The sequence below is a fragment of the Ursus maritimus genome, unplaced genomic scaffold, assembly GCF_017311325.1.
Source record: "Ursus maritimus isolate PB19 unplaced genomic scaffold, ASM1731132v1 scaffold_14, whole genome shotgun sequence".
NCBI classification, from domain to species: domain Eukaryota; kingdom Metazoa; phylum Chordata; class Mammalia; order Carnivora; family Ursidae; genus Ursus; species Ursus maritimus.
This window is the reverse complement of record NW_024423786.1, coordinates 49,721,983-49,741,717: the sequence shown is the minus strand read 5'-3', so window position 1 is coordinate 49,741,717 and position 19,735 is coordinate 49,721,983. Positions and strand designations below refer to the sequence as shown.

General features: G+C 50.8%; 1 protein-coding gene across 7 annotated transcripts in view; it reads left to right on the top strand.

Annotated features, from left to right (window-relative positions):
- Positions 1 to 19,735, top strand: part of DNM2 (dynamin 2) — an 82,436-nt gene that overhangs the window by 10,420 nt on the left and 52,281 nt on the right. For all 7 annotated transcript variants that reach the window (XM_040629330.1, XM_040629328.1, XM_040629325.1 and 4 more), the window contains exon 2: positions 18,302 to 18,375. In XM_040629330.1, coding sequence (XP_040485264.1) covers positions 18,302 to 18,375 — 74 coding nt within the window. The remainder of the gene's footprint in view (positions 1 to 18,301; positions 18,376 to 19,735) is intronic.

Sequence of the window (19,735 nt, the reverse complement as noted above, 5' to 3'; positions counted from 1 at the left end):
CCCCCCCCCCCCCAGCTTGAGGGAGCCTTCCTGTGGTTTAAGTTGGCACGTCTTGTCTTGCAACACTGAGTTCCCCTCCTCTGGGTGGAAGCCGTTCTGACGGAAGTCCAGCCTCTGTGGTGTCCGTCCTGCCGGCTCAGGGCGCGCTGCTCTCCGGGGGCCGGAGGCTCCACGTGCAACACGCACCCAGCACCGGGCAGAAAATGACATGTTGCCTGGAGTTTTCAGTTCTTTTCTTTTTTAATTTTAAGATTTATTTGTTCGGGGGCGCCTGGGTGGCTCAGCCGTTGGGCGTCTGCCTTCGGCTCAGGGCGTGATCCTGGAGTTCTGGGATCGAGCCCCATGTCAGGCTTCTCCACTGGAGGCCTGCTTCTCCCTCTCCCACTCCCCCTGCTTGTGTTCCCTCTCTCGCTGGCTGTCTCTCTCTCTGTCAAATGAATAAATAAAATCTTAAAAAAAAAAAAAGATTTGTTCATTATAAGATAAAATTCATTCATTTAGGACGCACACAGAGTAAGGCAGAGGCTCCATCAGCCATGGCTCTTGCCAGATCCTTTTTCTGTATCTCCATGTGCGAATGTTCCCTGTTCCCCCCAGTGCCATTAGAAGCCCATGTTTGACAGTCCGGAGTCCTGCCATAATGTGGTCCACCTCTTGCCAAGTCCCTGCTCTTCAGTGTCTGGAGGACTTTTTGCCTTTGTTTTGTTTGTAATACATTTTTTATATTGGAACAATTTTAGATTGACAAAATTAAAAAAACAAGTTTTTTTTTTTTAAGGATTTTATTTACTTATTAGAGAGAGAGAGAGAGAGAGACCAAGAACGAGTGGGGGGAGGGGCAGAGGGAGGCTCAGACTGAGTGCTGAGCAGGGACTGATGAAGGGCTCCATCCCAGGATCCCTGAAATCATGACCTGAGCCGATGTCAGACGCTTAGCCAACTGAGCCACCTGAGCGCCTGAAAATAAACAAGTTTTAAGTTTACAGTAAGGTAGCAAAGACAGTACGGAGAGCTCCCATGAACCCTTCACCCGTCCTTTCCTGATGTTAACGTCTTACCGTACCATGGTACGTACGTTCCTCACAATGAAGAAACGAACCTTGGTAGGTTGTTACCATTAAGGAAAGCCAGACTTTCTGCAGATTTCCCCAGTTTTCCCCACTGTGTGCTTTTTCTGTCCCAGGACCCCATCCAGGATGCCACATTCCGGGCCAGTCGTCCCTCCTCAATCTCCGCTGGTCTGTGACAGCACCACCCACTTTGCTTGCTTTTCATGCCCTTGGTATTTAAGAGGATATCCTTCAGTTTGGGTTTATCTGGTTATTTCCATGATTAGACTGGGGCTCCAGGTTTGGGGAGAAGAACACAGAGGTGAGGAGCCCTTCCCTCCTCATCCTGTCAAGGGGTCCATGATAGCAACAAGTCTTCTCATGGGTGATGCTGACCTTGATCTCTTGGAGAAGGCGGTGTCTGTCAGCTTTCCTTATGGTAGTTCACTCTTTTTCTCCTTTTCATACACCATCCTTTGGAAGCCTCAAAGGTTCTTCTTAATTGCTTAAACCAGTAATATGTTCAGTATGGCACCAAGTTCCAAAATACCAGAAAGGATGGAGAGAGAGGCCTTGCTACACGGCTGCCCCTGCAGCCCCGCCGGCACAGTTAACCCCCCTCCCTGGTTGCTGTGTGCCCGCCCAGTCTCCGGACAAACAGAAGCAGACTCGGACGTGTTTATTCTCCCCTCCTCCCCCACACAGCTCTACACCCTGTTCGGAGCAGTGAGACTGTTACTGGACAGTGTTTCTTGGAGAGCTTCCTGTCTCAGCACAGAGAGAGCTTGCTTGCCCCTTGGGTTTGTTTTCCACCCTCCAGGTGTGATTTACATAGAGTAAACGCGGCGCGTTTGTAGCGTAGAGTTCTATTTGGACACACAAGCAGAGTTGTGTCACCACCGCCACGATCGACACACAGAACGCTTGCAGTCCCCCCAGAGGTCCCCCTGTGCCCCTTCATGGTCACCCCCTCTCCACCCTGTGCACCTGGCACCTGCGGATGGGTTCTCCACCCTATGGTTTTGCCTCTTCCAGAATCTTACGTAAATGAGCCCACGCGGCTTCTGAGTCGGCAGCGTTTCACTCTGCATAACACACTGGGCAACCGTTCAGGCCGAATGCAGCTGCCCTTCGGTCCTTTTTATTGCTGAGGAGTATTTCATGGTATGGCCGGGCCACCATCCGTTGAACTGTTCACCAGCTGAAGGGCAGTGAATTGTCTCCAGTTCTTGGTGATCATGAATGATGCTGATAGAAACATTTATGTGCCTGTCTCTGTGTGGCTTGTGAATAGGATACATTTTGAGTTAACTTATGTATGACTTAGGAGGTGTAGGTTGAGGTTATGATTTTTTTTGCATATGAATGTCCAATTGTGTCAGTACTGTTTATTTATTTAGTTGGTTAGTTAGTTAATTAGTAGGCTCCCCACCCAGCATGGAGGTTGAGCTCAACGACTCTGAACTCAACGATCCTGAGCTTGAGATCTGAGTCAAGATCGAGCCAGGTGTTAACTGACTGAGCCACCCAGGTGCCCATGTCAGTACTATTTATTGACAAGACCTTATTTTTGGGGCACCAGGGTGCGTCAGTCGGTTAAGTGTCTGCCTTTAGCTCAGGTCATGATCCCAGGGTCACGGGATTGAGTTCTGCATCGGGTTCCCTGCTCATGGGGAGTCTGCTTCTTTTTCCCCCTCTTTCCCCGCTGGTTCTCTCTCTCTCCCCCAAATAAATGAACAAAATCTAAAAAAAAAAAAGAAAGAAAGAAAAGACTTTCTTTTCTCCATTGAGGTGCCTGTGTCAGAAACCAATGGGCCGTGTTTGTGTGGGTTCATTCTGGACTCTGTTTTCTACAAACATTGATCTGTTATGTCCTGACCTTTGGCCAAAACCACATTTCTTTATTACTTTATAATAAGTCTTGAAATCAGGCCGGGTGAGTCTTCTTTGTTACTCATTTTCAAATTGTTTTGGCTACTGTAGTTCCTTTGCCTTTACATATAAATTTTAGAATCAGCTTGTTGATTTCTTTTTTTTTTTTTTTAAAGATTTTATTTATTTATTCGACAGGATAGAGACAGCCAGCGAGAGAGGGAACACAAGCAGAGGAGTGGGAGAGGAAGAAGCAGGCTCTCAGCAGAGGAGCCTGATGTGGGGCTCGATCCCATAACGCCGGGATCACGCCCTGAGCCGAAAGCAGACGCTTAACCGCTGTGCCACCCAGGCGCCCCAGCTTGTTGATTTCTTAAAGAAAAAGAAATTTCTCCATCTTGGTACATGGAGAGTTTTGCTGTTAGTTTTTCTGTCTCTGTGATTCCATGAAACATCAGTGCTTACCTGGCTCAGTGCAGTTATCCCTCCTGGGTTTTGTACCTTCTGCCCACACTCCTTGCCCACCCCAGGCTGTTCTCCCTATAGTGGCTAGAGGGGGCCTGTTAAGAACCTATTCCCTCTCTGCTCAGACCCCAGTATGGCTCCTAGCTCCCTCAGGGTGAAAACTGAAGTCTTTACTGCCACCAGAAGGTCCTGCATGATCTCCTTGTCCCCTCTCCCTCACTGTCCCATCACTTCTCTCCCCTCATCTCCCTCATCTGCCCCTATTTCTCCCTTGTTCTGTTCTGCCTGTACTGGGCTCCTCACTGTTCCTCGAAGATGTGAAACACGGTCCCCCCCCCCCACCGGGCCTTTGCATATGCTCTTCCTCTGCCTGGAAAGCTCTTTCCTTTAGATAACCTGGATCATTTGTCACCTCCATCCGGCCTGTGGTCACATGTCTCCTCAACAGGCCCTGCCTGGCCCCACTGCTAGAATGCCTCCACCCTGTTACTCCATCCTCTTGCCGTGCTTAATTTTTTTTGGAAGCACTCGTCACTCCCTGTCATTGTTTTACCTGTTTATTTGGTTTATTGTCCATCTCCACCCAGTAGAAGGTCAGTACCTTGCTCGTGGGGCCCTGCTCTTGGGTGTCCCCAGCCCTTTGTTTGGTGCTGATGCTCTAGGAACCCCTCCCCCCCATGTAAACGAACCCTGCGTCTGAGTCACTAACTGGTACTCACTCAGCAAAGGCAGCCGAGCTTGCTGTGTGCCCTGCTGCAACCTGGGCCGCCATGCCACCAGTTGCCACTTGGAGTCAGGCCGGGTGGGGGAGGCACGCACTAGTCAGCACACCACAGAGAGATGGAGGCTGTGACTAAGATCAGGGTCATGCAGGGGATGAGGCTGTAGGAGGACAGGATGAGGGCAGGCCATAGTCAGGGCCCCGGGCCCTTCTGGGAGGATTTGTGTGGGTTGGCGGTGGTTTTTATCTTTTTTTTTTTTATTAAAGATTTATTTATTTATTTGAGAGAGAGAGAGCAGGGAGGGGGCAGAGGGAGGGAAGAGGGCTCCCTGCTGAGTGGGGGGCCCGACATGGGTCTGGATCTCATCACGACCCTGAGACCGTGACCTGAGCCGAAATCAGGAGTCAGCCACTCAACCGACTGAGCCACCCAGGCGCCCCCTGGCAATGGTTTTTTATCTTAAAGGTAGATGATGGACTTTCTCCCTTCTTGGTACATGGGTTGTTCTTGTGCTTTTTGTTTTGTTTTGTTTTATTTTATTTTATTTATTTATTTATTTATTTATTTATTTATTTTTAAGATTTTATTTATTTATTCGACAGAGATAGAGACAGCCAGCAAGAGAGGGAACACAAGCAGGGGGAGTGGGAGAGGAAGAAGCAGGCTCATAGCAGAGGAGCCTGATGTGGGGCTCGATCCCATAACGCCGGGATCACGCCCTGAGCCGAAGGCAGACATTTAACCGCTGTGCCACCCAGGCGCCCCTTGTGCTTTTTGTTTTAAAACAGCATCTTCACTGAAATATAATTCACATACCATAAAATTCATCCTTTTAAAGTACTATGGGGGGTGCCTGGCTGGCTCAGTCCATAGAACATGCAATACTTGATCTTGGGGTTGCAAGTTCGAGCCCCACGTTGGGTGTAGAGACGACTGAAAAATAAAATCTTAAAAAAGAATTAAGTGTGCTGCGTCTTCACAGAGTTGTGCAGTGGTCACCACTGTCTGATTTCAGAGCCTTTTCATGCCCCCAAAGGAACTCTGTCCTCATCAGCAGTCACTCCCCACCCCCAGCAACTTCCAGCCACTAATCTACTTTCTGTCTATGAATTTGCCTGCTCTGGAATCCTACACAGCGTGGATTTTGTGTCTGGCTCCTCGCACTTTGTACAGCGTGTTCAAGGTTCGTCCTCGCTACTGTGCGAATCACAACTCCATTCTTTTCATGGCTGGATAATAATCCACGGTACAGATATGCCCCCTTGTGTTTATCCGCTCCTCAGTTGACCAACGTTTGGGTCATTTCTACTTTTTGGCCGTCGGGAATAGCGCTGCTGTGAACATTTGTGTACAGATTTTTGTGTGCACGTGTTTTCATTTCTTCTGAGTCTCTATGTAGGACTGGAATTGCTGAACCATGTGGTAATTCTTATGTTTAACCTTGAGAAATTCCCAGACAGTTTTCCACTGTGGCTGCTCCATTTTATGGCGGACCAGCACTGTAGGAAGGTTCCAGTTTCGCCACATCTTTGCCAACACTTGTTATTATCTGTCTTTTTGAATTTAGCTTCCTAGTGGCTATGAAGTGGTATTTTGCTCCTTTTAAATTTTCATTTCCCTAATGACTGATGAGCTTTTCATGTGCTTAGTGACCATTTTTCTATCTTTGAAGACATGTCTATTCAAATCCTTTGTTTTTAAATTGGGGTATTTATCTATTGTTTTTGTAAAAGTTCTTTATATCTGGTATCAAGACCAATCCCTTATGAGATATATGATTTGCAGATACCATCTCCCATTATGTGAGTTGTCTTTTTACTTCCTTCCTTCCTTTTTTTTTTTTTTTTTTTTTTTTTAAAGATCTTATTTATTTGACTGAGAAAGATAGGGAGAGAGAGAGAGAGCACAAGCAGAGGGAGCAGCAGGGAGAGGGAGAAGCAGACTCCCTGCTGAGCAAGGAGCCTGATGCAGGACTTGATCCCAGGGCCCCAAGATCATGACACTAGACAAAGGCAGCCACTCAGCCGACCGAGCCACCCAGGTGCCCCATCTTTTTACTTTCTTGATAGTGTCCTTAGAAGAAGACAATTCTTATTTTGATGAAATTCCATTTCTGTATTTTTCTTTTGTCACTTATGGTTTTGGTGTCATATCAAAGAAACTGTTGTCTCACCCATGAAGGTCATGAAGATTTACTCCTGTATTTTTTTTTAATAAATTTTTTTCCTATGTTTTTTGCCACCTCAATCTAATACTCCTGTATTTTTTTTTAATAAATTTTTTTCCTATGTTTTTTGCCACCTCAATCTAAGACTCCCATGCTCCCTAAATTGGTCGTGGAACAGGTTAGATTGACACTAGGGCACCTACCAACCTCAAGAAAAGTTCCATGCAATAAGATATACTGTAAAAACACCACAAAATCCCAATCTAGTGGCACATCCCTCTTAGGTATTAATTTGACTCTGAGAGACCCAAGGCTTATCTGAAGAAATGGTATCTTTAAGTTTCAGATAATTGAGCACTCCACCTTTTAGTATAACCACTTATTTTATGTCTAAGAACTGTGGTCCCTGAAGCTGTAGATCTTAAAAAAAAAAAAAAAAAAAAAGTCAAAATCTTACTAAGACAACCTAGAATTACATTGGTCATTATGGGGAATGTTAGAGAAAGTTAGACAAAGTCATTTTAAGAAGTACGTTTGAAGGCAAGGGTTCCCAAATCAAACGAACAGAATTGGGTGCCTATTTTTTTTCACCACCTGTTCCCCCCACCCTCACCTCTGGCAGCAACTGATCTGTTCTCTGTATCTGAGTTTGGCGTTTTTTTTTTTTTGTCTGTGTAAGATTTCACATACAAGACAGATCATATAGCAATTTTCTCTGTCGTATTTCACTTAGCATAATGCCCTCAGGATCCATCCATGTTGTCAAAAATAGCAAGATTTCATTCTTTTTTATGGCTTAATAGTATTCCAGGTGTGTGTGTGTGTGTGTGTGTGTGTGTGTGTGTGTACACCACAATTCACAATTTCTTTATCCATTCATCTATTGATGGACACATAGGTTACTTCTTTATCTTAGTTATTGTAAGTACTCTTATTATATTTTCTTTTAAATATGTTATAGTTTTAGGTCTTACATTTAGGTCTCTGATCCATTTTGAGTCAATTTTTATGCATCTTGTGAGGTAGGAGTCCGACTTAATTCTTTTGCATTTGTCTGTCCAGTTGTCCTAGTACTATTTGTTGAAAAGAATTACTCATTTGTTTGTTTACTTTTGGAGATTTTATTTATTTATTTGAGAGAGAGAGAGAGAGGGAGAAGTAGGCTCCCAGGGAGCCTGACACAGGGCTCGATCCCAGGGCCCTGAGAACATGACCTGAGCCACCCAGGCACCCCTGTTGAAAAGATTTAGATCAGTTTGGGGAGTATTGCCATCTTAACAATATTAAGTTTTCCAGTCTATAAACACAAGATGTCTTTTCATTTATTTAGGTCTTTGTGGTGGTGTTGTTGTTGTTGTTGTTTTTGGTGGATTCTGTAACAGTTTCTATAGACATGATCATGTCATCTTTGAATAGTTTGCTTCTTCTTTTGGATGCATTTATTTCTTTTTCTTGCCTTATTGCCTTGGCTAGAACCTCCAGACAAGAGAGAGAATGGGGGGAGAGGCAGAGGGAGAGAGAGAATCTCAAGCAGACTCCCCACGGAGGGAACCCAGTGTGGGACTCCATGTCACAACCCATGAGATCATGACCTGAGCCTAAACCAAGAGTCGGACATCCAATGATTGAGCTACCCAGGTGTTCCCCTCTCCTTTTTTTTTTTTTTTAAACATAGGTGCCTAAGGATGCCTATAGGTGCTCTTGGGTCCCAGGGTCTTGGGATTGAGTCCCCCATTGGCTCCTTGCTCAGCGGGGAGCCTGCTTCTCCCTCTGCCTACTCTGCCTGCTGCTCCCTCTGCTTGTGCTCGCTCTCTTTCTTTGTCTGACAAATAAATAAATAAGATCTTTTAAAAAATATATAGGTGCCTGGATCTATAAATTTGCCTCTGCATACTGCTTTTACTGAAGCCTGTAAGTTTTGGCCTATGTGTTGTGCTTTCATTTTCATTCATCTCAGAGTATTTTCTAATTTCCCTTACGTTTCCTTCTTTGACTCACTGGTTATTTAGGACTGTGTTGTTATTAATTTCCATGTACTTGTAAGTTTCCCCAAATTCCCTTTTGTTACTGATTTCTCACTCCATTCCATTGTGGCCAGAGAACATACTTTTTTTTTTTTTTTAAAGATTTTATTTATTTATTTGAAAGAGATAGAGACAGCCAGCGAGAGAGGGAACACAAGCAGGGGGAGTGGGAGAGGAAGAAGCAGGCTCACAGCAGAGGAGCCTGACGTGGGGCTCGATCCCATAACGCCAGGATCACGCCCTGAGCCGAAGGCAGACGCTCAACCGCTGTGCCACCCAGGCGCCCCCAGAGAACATACTTTGTGTGGTTTCAGTCCTTTGACATTTATGAGTCTTGTTTTATGGCCTGACCTTAATACAGCTTAACCTGGAGAATGTTCCGTGTGCCCTGGATAAGAGTGTGTATTCTGCTGTTGTTGGGTGGAGTATTCTGTGCAGGTTTGATAGATCTCATTGGTTTGTGGTGGTGGTCATGTGTTCTGTTTCTTGTTGATCATTTGTCTGGTGTTCTGTCCATTATTGAGGATGGGGTATTGACGTCTCCCCACGACTGCTGTTGACTTGCCTCTGTTCCCTTGTCTTGTGCTCTCTGTACGATTGCTTGCTAGTCCTCAGTCCAGCCCAGCCCAACTAAGTCCGCTCTCTCCTGCATGAGCTTTCCATTTCCCCCTCCAGACAGGGCCTTGGGGTAAGGCGACAGGCCTGAGCATCTGCTGTGCCCAGGGCTGATCCCTAGGCGGGGATTGCTGTTTGGAGTGGAGCAGATTTAGAAACATCTTGCCAGGTCTGCCAGGAGAGACTGTGCCAGGGTCCTTCTTGAGGTGCCAAGGAAGGTCTCCCTTCCTGCCATCACCCTATCAACCCATCTTGTGGGATAGGGCCCTCTGTGTGCCGGGCAGTGGGCTTCCTCTGTCTTGTCCTTCTAAGCCTGCTGATAGCCTGACGGGGTGAGCACGGTTACTATCCCCATCTTATAGATGGAGAAACTGAGATCCGGGCAAGTGAGGGCCCTTGTTCAGGTCTCACAGCGAGGCTGTGGCTGAGCTGTCCAGCTACAGCCTCTGTGCTCTCCACTGTCATGATCTGCCGGTCAATTTATCCCTACAGGGAGCTGTGTCTGGCCGTCCTGTTGTCAGAGCTCGTCTTTGTTTCCGGTGTGGTGACCAGGATGGTGCCGGCAGATGGGGACAGGAATGAGGCCAGTTGGGTTGGTGCCTCACTGGTTGTTGGTGGTGGGGAGGGGTTGCTGTTAGCCTAGGTGGCTTTGGTCTAGGTGACCAAACCTCTCTAGTTTCAGTTTCCCCATCTGAGAAGTGGGGTTGGTGAGAGGCCCTTGAAGGCAGAACGAAGACTCGTATGCAGGGAGCTCAGCTCAGTGCCGCATTGTGCGGACCCTGGAGATGCCGGCCCCTCCTGCAGTACACTCCTCAGCACCTGTCGTGTGCCAGGCTCGGTACACGGTGCTGGGAATGGGGCAGCAGGCCATGAACAAAGCAGACAGTTCAACATGGGGACCAGTATGCAGGAAGGGAGCATGGAGAGGTGCCGTCCAGCCAGTGTCCAAAGGAAGAGTGGAGGGCTCTGTGGGGACATCTGGAGGCAAAGGAGCCCAGAAGAAGGCTGATGTCAGATGTCAGCGGGACCCGGAGGCGGGAGCCGGGGCAGCCAGCGGAGAATGGCAGGGAGGTGATGGGGCACTGGCGCTGGGCCTTGTGGGCTGCGGCGAGGACACTGGTTTTGTCCCAAGTTTTCTGGAAGCCACAGGTGGGTTTTATGTGGGCAGCATGATCTGACTTGTGGTTTACAAAGCTCTCCCTGGCTGCCAGGCTGGGAACACATGGGGCAGGGCAAGAGTGGGGCATGGAGGGTTGGGGAGGATGGCTGTGACCCAGGGGACTCAGCCTAAGCGGCGTGGGACCAAGCAGAGGGCCGGGGGATGTGTTCGGCTATGTTGAAGGCAGGATTTGCTGAGAGATCGGCTGTCGGGGGTGTGGAAGGCATGGCTCGAGAAAGGTCAGTAAGGCCATCCTGTCTTGTGTGACACTGTCTGGACATTTCCTCACCCCGTCATCTGGGAGGGGCTCTGGGAAGGGGACTGGGGAGGACACACACCCATTCTCCTACTTGAAGAAGGAGCCTGCAAGGAGGATGGTTCTGGAATGCTGGGAGTGTGGGCAGGGCAGTGCCTGGCTTTCTTTCCTGCCTATTTACCAACATCCTGCCTCTGGGCTCAGTTGGGTCCCTCGCACGGTGACATGCACAGAACTAGGGATCCCTAAGTGGCCAAGCAGGCCATAGAGATGCAGCAGGGACTCACGCCCTGGCACCCGCACTGTCTTCCCCTGTCCCCACCACACCCCATTTTATAGGTGAGGAGACTGGGCCCAGGATGTGAGTGACCTTGCTGCCAAGGTCACACAGCTGGCATGCAGCTGGGGTGGCTGTGTGACACAGGCTGTGTGCTGCAGGGTAGAGCAGTGAGGATGCTCAGGTGACCCCCAGGAGGGCAGACTCAAGAGCTTGGGTCCCCGACTGCCAGCGTTTTTTCTGTCAACTATGAAAATGCTGCTTGGCTGACTGGTTGCTTTGGTGCTTCTCAGTACAACTGAAAAGTTAAAAATTACTGTATATATATATTTTTTTAAAGATTTTATTTATTTATTAGAGAGAGAGAGAGAGCACAAGCAGGGGGGAGCAGCAGAGGGAGAAGGAGAAGCAGGCTCCCCGCCGAGCAGGGAGCCTGACGCAGCGCTCAATCCCAGGACCCTGGGACCACGACCTGAGCCAAAGGCAGACGCTTAACCGACTGAGCCACCCAGGTGCCCCCCAAATTAATATTTACCTGTTATAAAAGTTATAAAAAAGTGGGGCGCCTGGGTGGCGCAGTCGTTAAGCATCTGCCTTTGGCTCAGGGCGTGATCCCGGCATTCTGGGATCGAGTCCCACATCAGGCTCCTCCGCTGGGAGCCTGCTTCTTCCTCTCCCACTCCCCTGCTGTGTTCCCTCTCTCGCTGGCCGTCTCTCTGTCACATAAATAAATAAAATTTAAAAAAATAATAATAAAAGTTATAAAAAAGTTACAGAAGACCAAAATTCAAGTCGTGTTGGAAACTGAGAACAGAAAGTTTTTCCATTTGCCTTCTTTTTTTTTTTTTTTTAAGATTTTATTTTATTTATTCAACAGAGATAGAGACAGCCAGTGAGAGGGAACACAGCAGGGGAGTGGGAGAGGAAGAAGCAGGCCCATAGCGGATGAGCCTGATGTGGGGCTCAATCCCATAACGCCGGGATCACGCCCTGAGCCGAAGGCAGACGCTTAACCGCTGTGCCACCCAGGCGCCCCTCCATTTGCCTTCTATACATGACTTCCGTCAAGGGCTCAGCTGTCCCCTCCAGGTTTGTTGTCCCCACACAGGCAGGAAATGTGCACAGGCATTAAAAACATTTTTTTTTGGAGGACGCAGTCTGTTCTATGCATCACACTTTGCTTTCAGCACTGTGGCCTGGATTGCCTCCTGGGCCAGTTCCAAGATTGATTTAGCCAGTTCCATGCTGATGGACATCTAGGTGGTTAAAGATTGCATTCTGGAAAGCACTGCTGCAGGGAGAGGCCATCCTTGCAGACCCACTGAGGAGAGTGAAAACAGGGTGACGTGGGGTGGGGTTGTCAATAGGGGACAGTTAAGCCTCTCAAAAGAGTTGACATCTGAATTGAGTCCTGAGTGACCAGAGGAAGCCAGGATTGTGGAAAGGCTCAGAGGTCCGGGCAGACGATCAGCAGGTGCAAAGGCCCTGCAGCAGAAGTAGGTTTGGCCTGTTTGCTGTACCTTGACCAGCCGTGTGGGTGAGGGAGTGAGTGAGGGTGGGGACGAGGGTAGGGAGGTGGCAGGGCAATTGGAGGCCATTGGGAGCCCTTTGGAGCAGAGGAGAGTCATGGTCTGATTCATATCGTGTCCAGTTTTCCCTTGATTGTATAGGGCAAATAGTCTCTTTTGGGCACCGTAGTAAGAACTTTGCAAATCCTTCCAACTACCATCTGAGGCAGGTGACATTATCCCCACTTTACAAATGAGGAAACCGAGGCCACCAGAAAGGTACCAGACCTGCACAGATAGTCCAGAAAAGAATTGGCAGTGCCTGGATTCCAGCTGGGGTCTGAGAGGCCCAAGAGCCATGGCTGCTTGACTCCACGGGCCACTTCCTGCTTCTGCTCCTGGCCTGGCCTCCATATGAGACCTTGGAGCAGGTGACCCTGTGGCGGAAAGCCAAGGGTGGGGCCAGTTCTGGAAGCTGCAGGACTGCTGAGCAGGGAGGAGCCTACTGGAGACTGTGAAGGGTGGCACCTGGAGCGGGTTGTGAAAGTCAACAAGACCGCCCACGCCCATCTGAGCCCCAGTCTCATTGGACGGTGGCAGGTTTGGTCCTTCATCCCACAAACATTGGTCACCTGCCTCGTACCTGGTTCGCTGTTGAGAGCTGAGGAGAGACCAGAGAACATGCCAGCGAGGGGACCCTGCTCCCATGAGGCTGCCACTGTAATGGGTGGGTGGGAGAGAAGGGACAGACCATAGCCATATGAACAAAGCAGTAAATTGGAAGATGCCAGTTATGAGAAGAATTGAGAATCAGGCCAGATGGCCTATAACAGAGTGGGACCTGCTTTATATTTGGGAGGTGCTGAGCAGCGGTACAGAAGAGGTAGTTTGGCTGGGAGTTGCTAGTTGGCCCTGTGGATGTTGCAGGGAGAGAGTTTTAGGCTGACAGAGTAGCCAGTGCAAAGGCCCTGAGGCAGGACCATTCTTGTTCTGGGGGAACATGGCAGAGAACAGTATAGCAGGAGCTAAGCCAGTGAGGGGGAGGGCCAGGAGGTGACTGGGCAGGTTGTGCAGGGCCTTGAGAGGACTTGGGGTTTTACCCCAAGGGAGGTGGGAGCCTTGGGAAGCCTCTGAACAGAGGGGGGACATGCTTTGACGTGGCATCCACAAGTGCCCTGCGGTCACTCTGGGGGTGAGGGTGGGTAGCCTGAGAGGCAGCAGCTGCACTGGTCCAGGCAAGCACGGATGGCCTGCGTGATGGCTTTGGATGTGCAAAGAAGTAGGCCAATTCATTCTCCATCTGGAGGTGGAGTCAGCAGGGCTTGCTGCAGGGTGGGGTGGGCAGTGAAGGGTGGGAGGAGCCCTGGGTCTGCAGTCTGAGTCAGCCTGCCTGGCCCTTGGGTTGACTACAAGGACACAGTGGCACCTGCCTGGGGCCACTGAATGTGGGCTGGGTTCTGGGTGACCAGTGGTTACTGTTGGATGGCATCCAGATGGTGGTAATGAGGCAGGGATTGGGTGGGGACCAGTGGGGCACGTGGACTGGGTGGTAAGGCTCCGGAGGCTCAGCGATGAACTCTGCCTCTGCCCTAGCAAGATCACAAAGGAGGCACTGGGAGGTGCGGGGATGATTGGGCGGGGGGGTCTGCCTCATTGACATCTCACGTGTGTTCCCATCACAGCTCTGCTCCTTTCTTGCTGAGTTGCCTGGGCACGCCCTGAAACTCTGAGCCTTAGTTTGCTTATCTGGAAAATGGGAGTATTGTCCCTGGTGTCATTCTTTTGGTGTTGCTAGAGGGTTTGCTGAGATGTTGCCAAAGATGGGGTTAGAGAAGAGCTAGGGGGCAGCCAGTGCTTCCTATCTGGGCTCTTATCAGCCTGAAAGAGTGAGGGTTCCTGGAGCGTGGGCCTCCTGCTGAGGGCTCTTCCCGTGGCTGGTGTTGTGCTGAGGTCTCCTGGTCACTCTGAAGCTTTGAGTGACCCCAGTGAGGATATGGTGATGAGGAAGGGATCCCAGCCTAGGGCACTTGCTGGGCCTCCTGCTATCATGCTGCCCAAGTGAGGGGTCACCTGGGCGCTTACCAGCTCTGACTCATCCTCTGCTGGCTTATCTGTTTGTTTTCCCTCCCCTGGGAAGGCCTCCACCTGCTCACTTGTCAGCCTGGGTTTTGAGGCTCCATCGTTCCCTCAGGCAGGCATCCCCACCCATGCGGGGGGCTGGAAGCCAAAGGGTCCTGGTGGGATCTTATGCTGTGTTCAAAGAACAGTAAATAAACAGCTGGGGCTTCTGATCTGCCCCTGGTGCCACCTCCTGTTGTGCCTTTCCCTCCCTGCTCCCTACCACCTGTGCCCTGGGAGCCCTCATTACTTTCTAGGGAGAGGTGGTTCATTTTAGGGCTTGGAAAGTGAGGCTCCAAGAGGGTGAAGTGACTTGTGCAGGTCAGGCGGCCAGCGAGATCTTTCCTGAAGGATGAGTGGCATCCTTTCATCCCACAGATGGCTGTGCCAGTGCCCAGAGAAGGTGGAGAGCTGCCTAGGACCACACAGCTCAGGGGGTCAGGGCTGGGCTTTGAACCCAGGCTCTCTGGCTCCAGAGTCTGTATTCTGCCTGGCCACTCACCAAACATTTAATGAGCACCTGCTGTATGCCAAGCACTGTTCTAGGTGCTGGAGCTTCAATAGTGACCAGGCCAGGTGAAGTCGTATGCTGTCACAGGACCTGATTTCTGTTGAAGTCCATGTTGTGGGAGTAAGAAGGGTTATGCGTTTGGGAGGGAGGGGTGCAGTCCACTACATCTGCCCACGGGTGGGTGGGCAGTGCCTATGCGGAGGAGTTTTCTGGCAGACAGAACAGTCCCTGCAAAGGCTGGAAGCCAGAAGTACAGAAATCCCAGAGGTGGAGGATGCAGGGGTGATATGGGGGTGGTGGGATGGGCAGGTAGAAGACCCTGTCAAATGTGGGATGGATCATGTGACTTTTCAGGAGGGAGGCTTGGATCCCTGGTTTTTGCTTTAGAGAGATAACCGTAGGTAACCCGGGAGGAGGATCCTGGGACCAGATCCGGGCCTGGTGCAGAAATGATCATGGTTAACACTTACTGAACCCCGACTCTGTGCCAGGGAACGGAATAGACCCGAGATCCTGTCCTGGGGAGCTGCGTGGCGGAGAGGGGTGGGTTAGCAGATGAGTGGCTTGGAGTGTTAGTGATGAGGGAAAAGATGAAGGTGGAAAGGACATGGGGTGGGGGTTGGAGCTGTGAGCGAGGGTGGGAAGTCTCCCTAGGGAGGTGGCATTGGAGCCAGAGCTGTTGGGGGGGGGGTGAGTCATGGGGTGCCTGTTTAGTACCCAGGTGACCTTGGGTGGGCAGAATTACTCCATCTTACTGACCAGGAAACCAAGACGAGAGAGACAGGGAAGCTGGCCCGAGTCACACTGTGTGCAGGGCAGGCTGGGTATACAGGGGCCCTTGTAGCAGGTGTGGTGGGGTGGGTGAGGGCAGAGGAAGCAGATAACTGAGGCTTGAGAGTTGATTCCAGATAAGGGGACAGTGTCCTGGGCAGAGCTACTTGGGGAGGTGGTTTCCTTCCCAGGGGAAGGAAGGCCCCACCCGAGAGGTGCTCCCGTTGCTTAGGAAGGCCCAAGAGTGCTCCTGCTGCCTTGTGTCAGAAAACCCTGGGGGACCTGGGGGCACAGCTGGGCAGGCCCTTCCTCACCGAACCTCCTGGGGATTTCTGGGGAGTTGCTTTTGGGGGGCGCTGTCCAGGCTGCGGGTGGGTATTGCTGCTCTTTCCACTGAGAACTTCTGGAAGCACAATTGAAGGAATCCCAGGGCTCCTGGTGCGTGAGGCCGTGTGCGCCTGCCCAGCCTCGTCCTTCAGCCTTCTCCCACTCTGGCCGTGCCTCCTTTGCCCAGGCCGCACCTTCCAGTCATCCTTCCCACCTCCCACCAAGTCCTGGCCCCAGAAAGCCGTCTTCCCTGCATGTGCCCAGAGCTCTTGGGGTTCTCTTGGACAGCGTGCTGGTCCTTCTCGTGTTCTGCTGAGGCTCTCATTGTCTGTTGTCTGTGGTGTTACCATTGTGCTCCTGGTGCCTGGCCCCCCAGCCATGCCCTGAACAGTCACAGGACAGCATCTGCCAATACCAGTGGCCGAAGGCTTGGCCCTGGCTGGGGAGATGCCAGCAGCCTTTGAGTCAGATGTGCGGGCCCAGAGGCTGGGTAACCTGGGGTCAGAGGCCAGACCCCATGAATTTCAGTCCACATTCCCACCACTCCCTGACGCCTAGTGACCTTGGGTTTTTTTTTGTTTTTTGTTTTTTTAAATAAATGCATACACTCAGGAAACCACCAGACAGATCAAGATAGAGGATGTTGTCATCCCAGAAAGTTCCTCGTGCCCCTTCTAATCAGTTCTCCAAAGGGAACCAACTGCTCTGATTTCTATCTCCAGAGACTAGTTTTGCCTGTTCAGGTCTACCCTCTGACTCAGCAGGAGAAGCAGGGGCGTGTGTCTACAAGATGCATGTGTGCAAATGTTCATAGCAGCTGTATTTGCTAATGACCCCGAACTGGAAAGACCCCAAATGTCCCATCAACGAGAGAACAGATGAGCAAACTGTGGCCTGTCCATGCCACCAAACGGGTCAGCGGTGAAAAGGAACCTGTGTCAGTCTCACACGCAGCATAGCAGGGGGCACATAGACGGTGTGAGGGATGCATTCCCATGCTTCTGTATTGTTCCGTCACGGACCCATTCCGTTGCGTTTAAGAGGTGGAGTGGGAGATTCTGGCGAAAGACACACACACTGTCACTGCTGCTGTCATTGATTCTGTGTTGGAGGGCTGGCGCTGATGGTTTCCAGGGTGCCATGTCTCTGATGTGCGAGGGTCCTTCTGTCCCTGCCTCTCAGGTCTTTGTCTCTGAGCTAGGGGGCCTGGGGCTCTGGGAGGGCCAGGGCCAAGGCCATATGTGGTGCTTGAGAGGTTAACAGCTATCAGCAGGCCTGCCCTGTCCCTGGGAGAGCCTGGCATCTGGCTTGAAGTGGTTTTGCTCTCCTGGAGACACTGGGATGCCCCCTCTGGTGAGGGCCATGGTGAGAACTGACTTTAGAGCCTGGGGAGCTGGGGGCCTCCTCGCTGTTTCCCCGCCCTGCCCGCCCTGCATGTAGCTCACTTCTTGTTTCCCCTTCTCAAGAGGGGCCTTCTCTGACCATCCCAGCTGGGATGCCCCGTACCACTTGTCCTGTGTCCTGCACAAATTGCAGGTGATCTAAACATTTATCTAGGTGCAAACCTTGTTTGAAATTCTCTGAACCTAGAACCTTTCTCCATTTTATATGAGACAACACAAGAATCCTTTGCACGGCTTTGATGATCTCTGAAAATGCCCCTTCTACTTCAGTGCCCACCTGGACCCCTGCTCTTTGGCTTTCCTTTCCCGCTGGTCCAGAGTGCCTTCTGGTGGTCCCACTCTGCATGGATCCACAGGTGTTAGTGTAAGCCGGTCGGGTGGTGCCTGAGTATTTCCGTAGTGAAAGACACAGGCTATATTTTTTATTTAACAGCTTTATCAAGGGATTGTTTATGTATTAGGAAATCTACCCATTTCAAATGCAGTGATATTTTTAGTAAATTTACAGTAAATATTAAGTAAGCACCATCACGGTCAAGTTTTAGAATGTGTCCAGCACTCCAGAAATCTCCCTCCTTGTTTCCCACCCCTGAGCGAGCACTGATCCACTTCCTACCTGTATAGCTTTGTCCTTTTGGGGCATGAAACACATCATATTTTGTCATCAACTACTTTATAATTTCATCTTTATATCATACATATGGCATTATATTAATTTGTAACATGTAGGTAGGACACATACTGATCTCTTTGAGGTGTGGGGGAGATTGTTCAAATATCTGTCCATGAAAGGGCTCTTTGGGCAGGCTGGGGCTGGAGCACAGCCAGCCAGAGGGAAACGGTACCGTTCATCGGCAACCTTCATTCCAGTCCCTCCTCTGCCCCTTGTGGCCTCAGGACCCTCCAAGGTCAGAGCATTCCCCAGTGCCTGGCTGGGACTGGTGTCTCTGCTGACATTGCCCCATTTGCAAGACGGGATTGCTCCACATGTGTGGTCACACTTCCTGCCCTGCAAGCCAGCCGCGTGAGTAACTTCTGTCCTTTTCCCCTCCCACAGGGACTTCCTTCCCCGAGGTTCAGGAATCGTCACCCGGCGGCCTCTCATTCTGCAGCTCATCTTCTCAAAAACAGGTACAGTGGGACAGCTCGCTGCTGCAGCAGGAAATGAGCATGGACGCAGCGCCCAGCAGGAGTGAGGGGGCCGATGGCGGTGTCTGGGGTCTTGGGCTGCCATTTGGGCTTGAATTCATGGTCTCCACCTGTGTAGCATAGTTGAAGCTCAGTTCGGTGAACACCCACCCCTCGTGTCCTCCATTGTGACCAGGCTGCTAGGCGCCATGTTTGCTTGCTGTTACGGATAACACATTTTTGCTGAACGCTTTCAAAATCAGTAGCAGACACTGTGGCACGTCAACCCAGAATGCTTCAATGAGCCTCCCCTTGCACTAAGGACACCTTCCTACAGTCACAGAGCCACACCCAAGAAAAGTAATTGTTCCTGTATGGTATCTGATGCCCAGTTGTTCCCCCCCGGATATCTTCCCTGGCTAGTTTTCCAGCTGCTCTGATCAATCCCCTCCTACGCTCGGTTGTCCTGTCTCGTATTTTTGATAGAGCAGCATCACCACCATGTCTGTTTCGATGACGACATTGGCTTTGGGAAGAGGCCCACCCATTGAATATAGAATGGCCCACGTTTAAATTTTTTTTTTGTCGTACCTTCAGTGGCCTCGGTTTATTTCTGTTCCTTCTATACAAGTCTGGCATGAGGTGGGCATGTCTCCCAGCATAAAACCCACCTGGTCCTCCTTGGAAAGCATCTTGGGTCAGAAGCTGGAAGAGGACAGGGGAGCTCTGGGAGCATGGCCTCTCCTCCTTCCAGAGCCCGGAGCCCCACCTCTGCCCTGGTGGGTCGGCCCTGTGCACTAAGACTGCCTGGGTTCAGATTGTGACTGTGCAGCTTACTGGCCTCTGCGTCTTCCCCACTGACCGGGAATATCAGCCTTGGTCGGTTTGTTATTCAGAGGGCGCCAGGCTCACTGCACCGCCCGGTTAGACACACCGCCCGGTTAGACACACTCGTGCTAGGTAGGCAGCTGACACACCCCCATTTTACGGGCAAATTGAAGCTTAGCCAGGCCATCTTCTTTTGTGCCGGGCACTCAGGCCATCTGCCTTTACTCTGGCTACCCGATCCGGGATGGGCACCAGGATGGTCAGACGTCAGCCCCTGCCCTATGCTGTGTCCCAGTCAAGCGCTCCCGTTTTCATCTTCTGACTCCGCCCAGCCCACCTGCGAGAGGGCGTGGCTCGTGGCCCGCGCCTCCTCTTTGTGAGCTCTGCCATGTCATAGGCCACAGGCGAGCCAATGGGCTGCTTCCTGTGGATTTAGGTGTCCAATCAGCTGGGCCAAGACTGGCAGCAGCAGAGCCGCGGGTTTCATATGACAGCTCAGAGAGTCAAGTAAGGCTTGGCCCAGTGGATTTCCGCT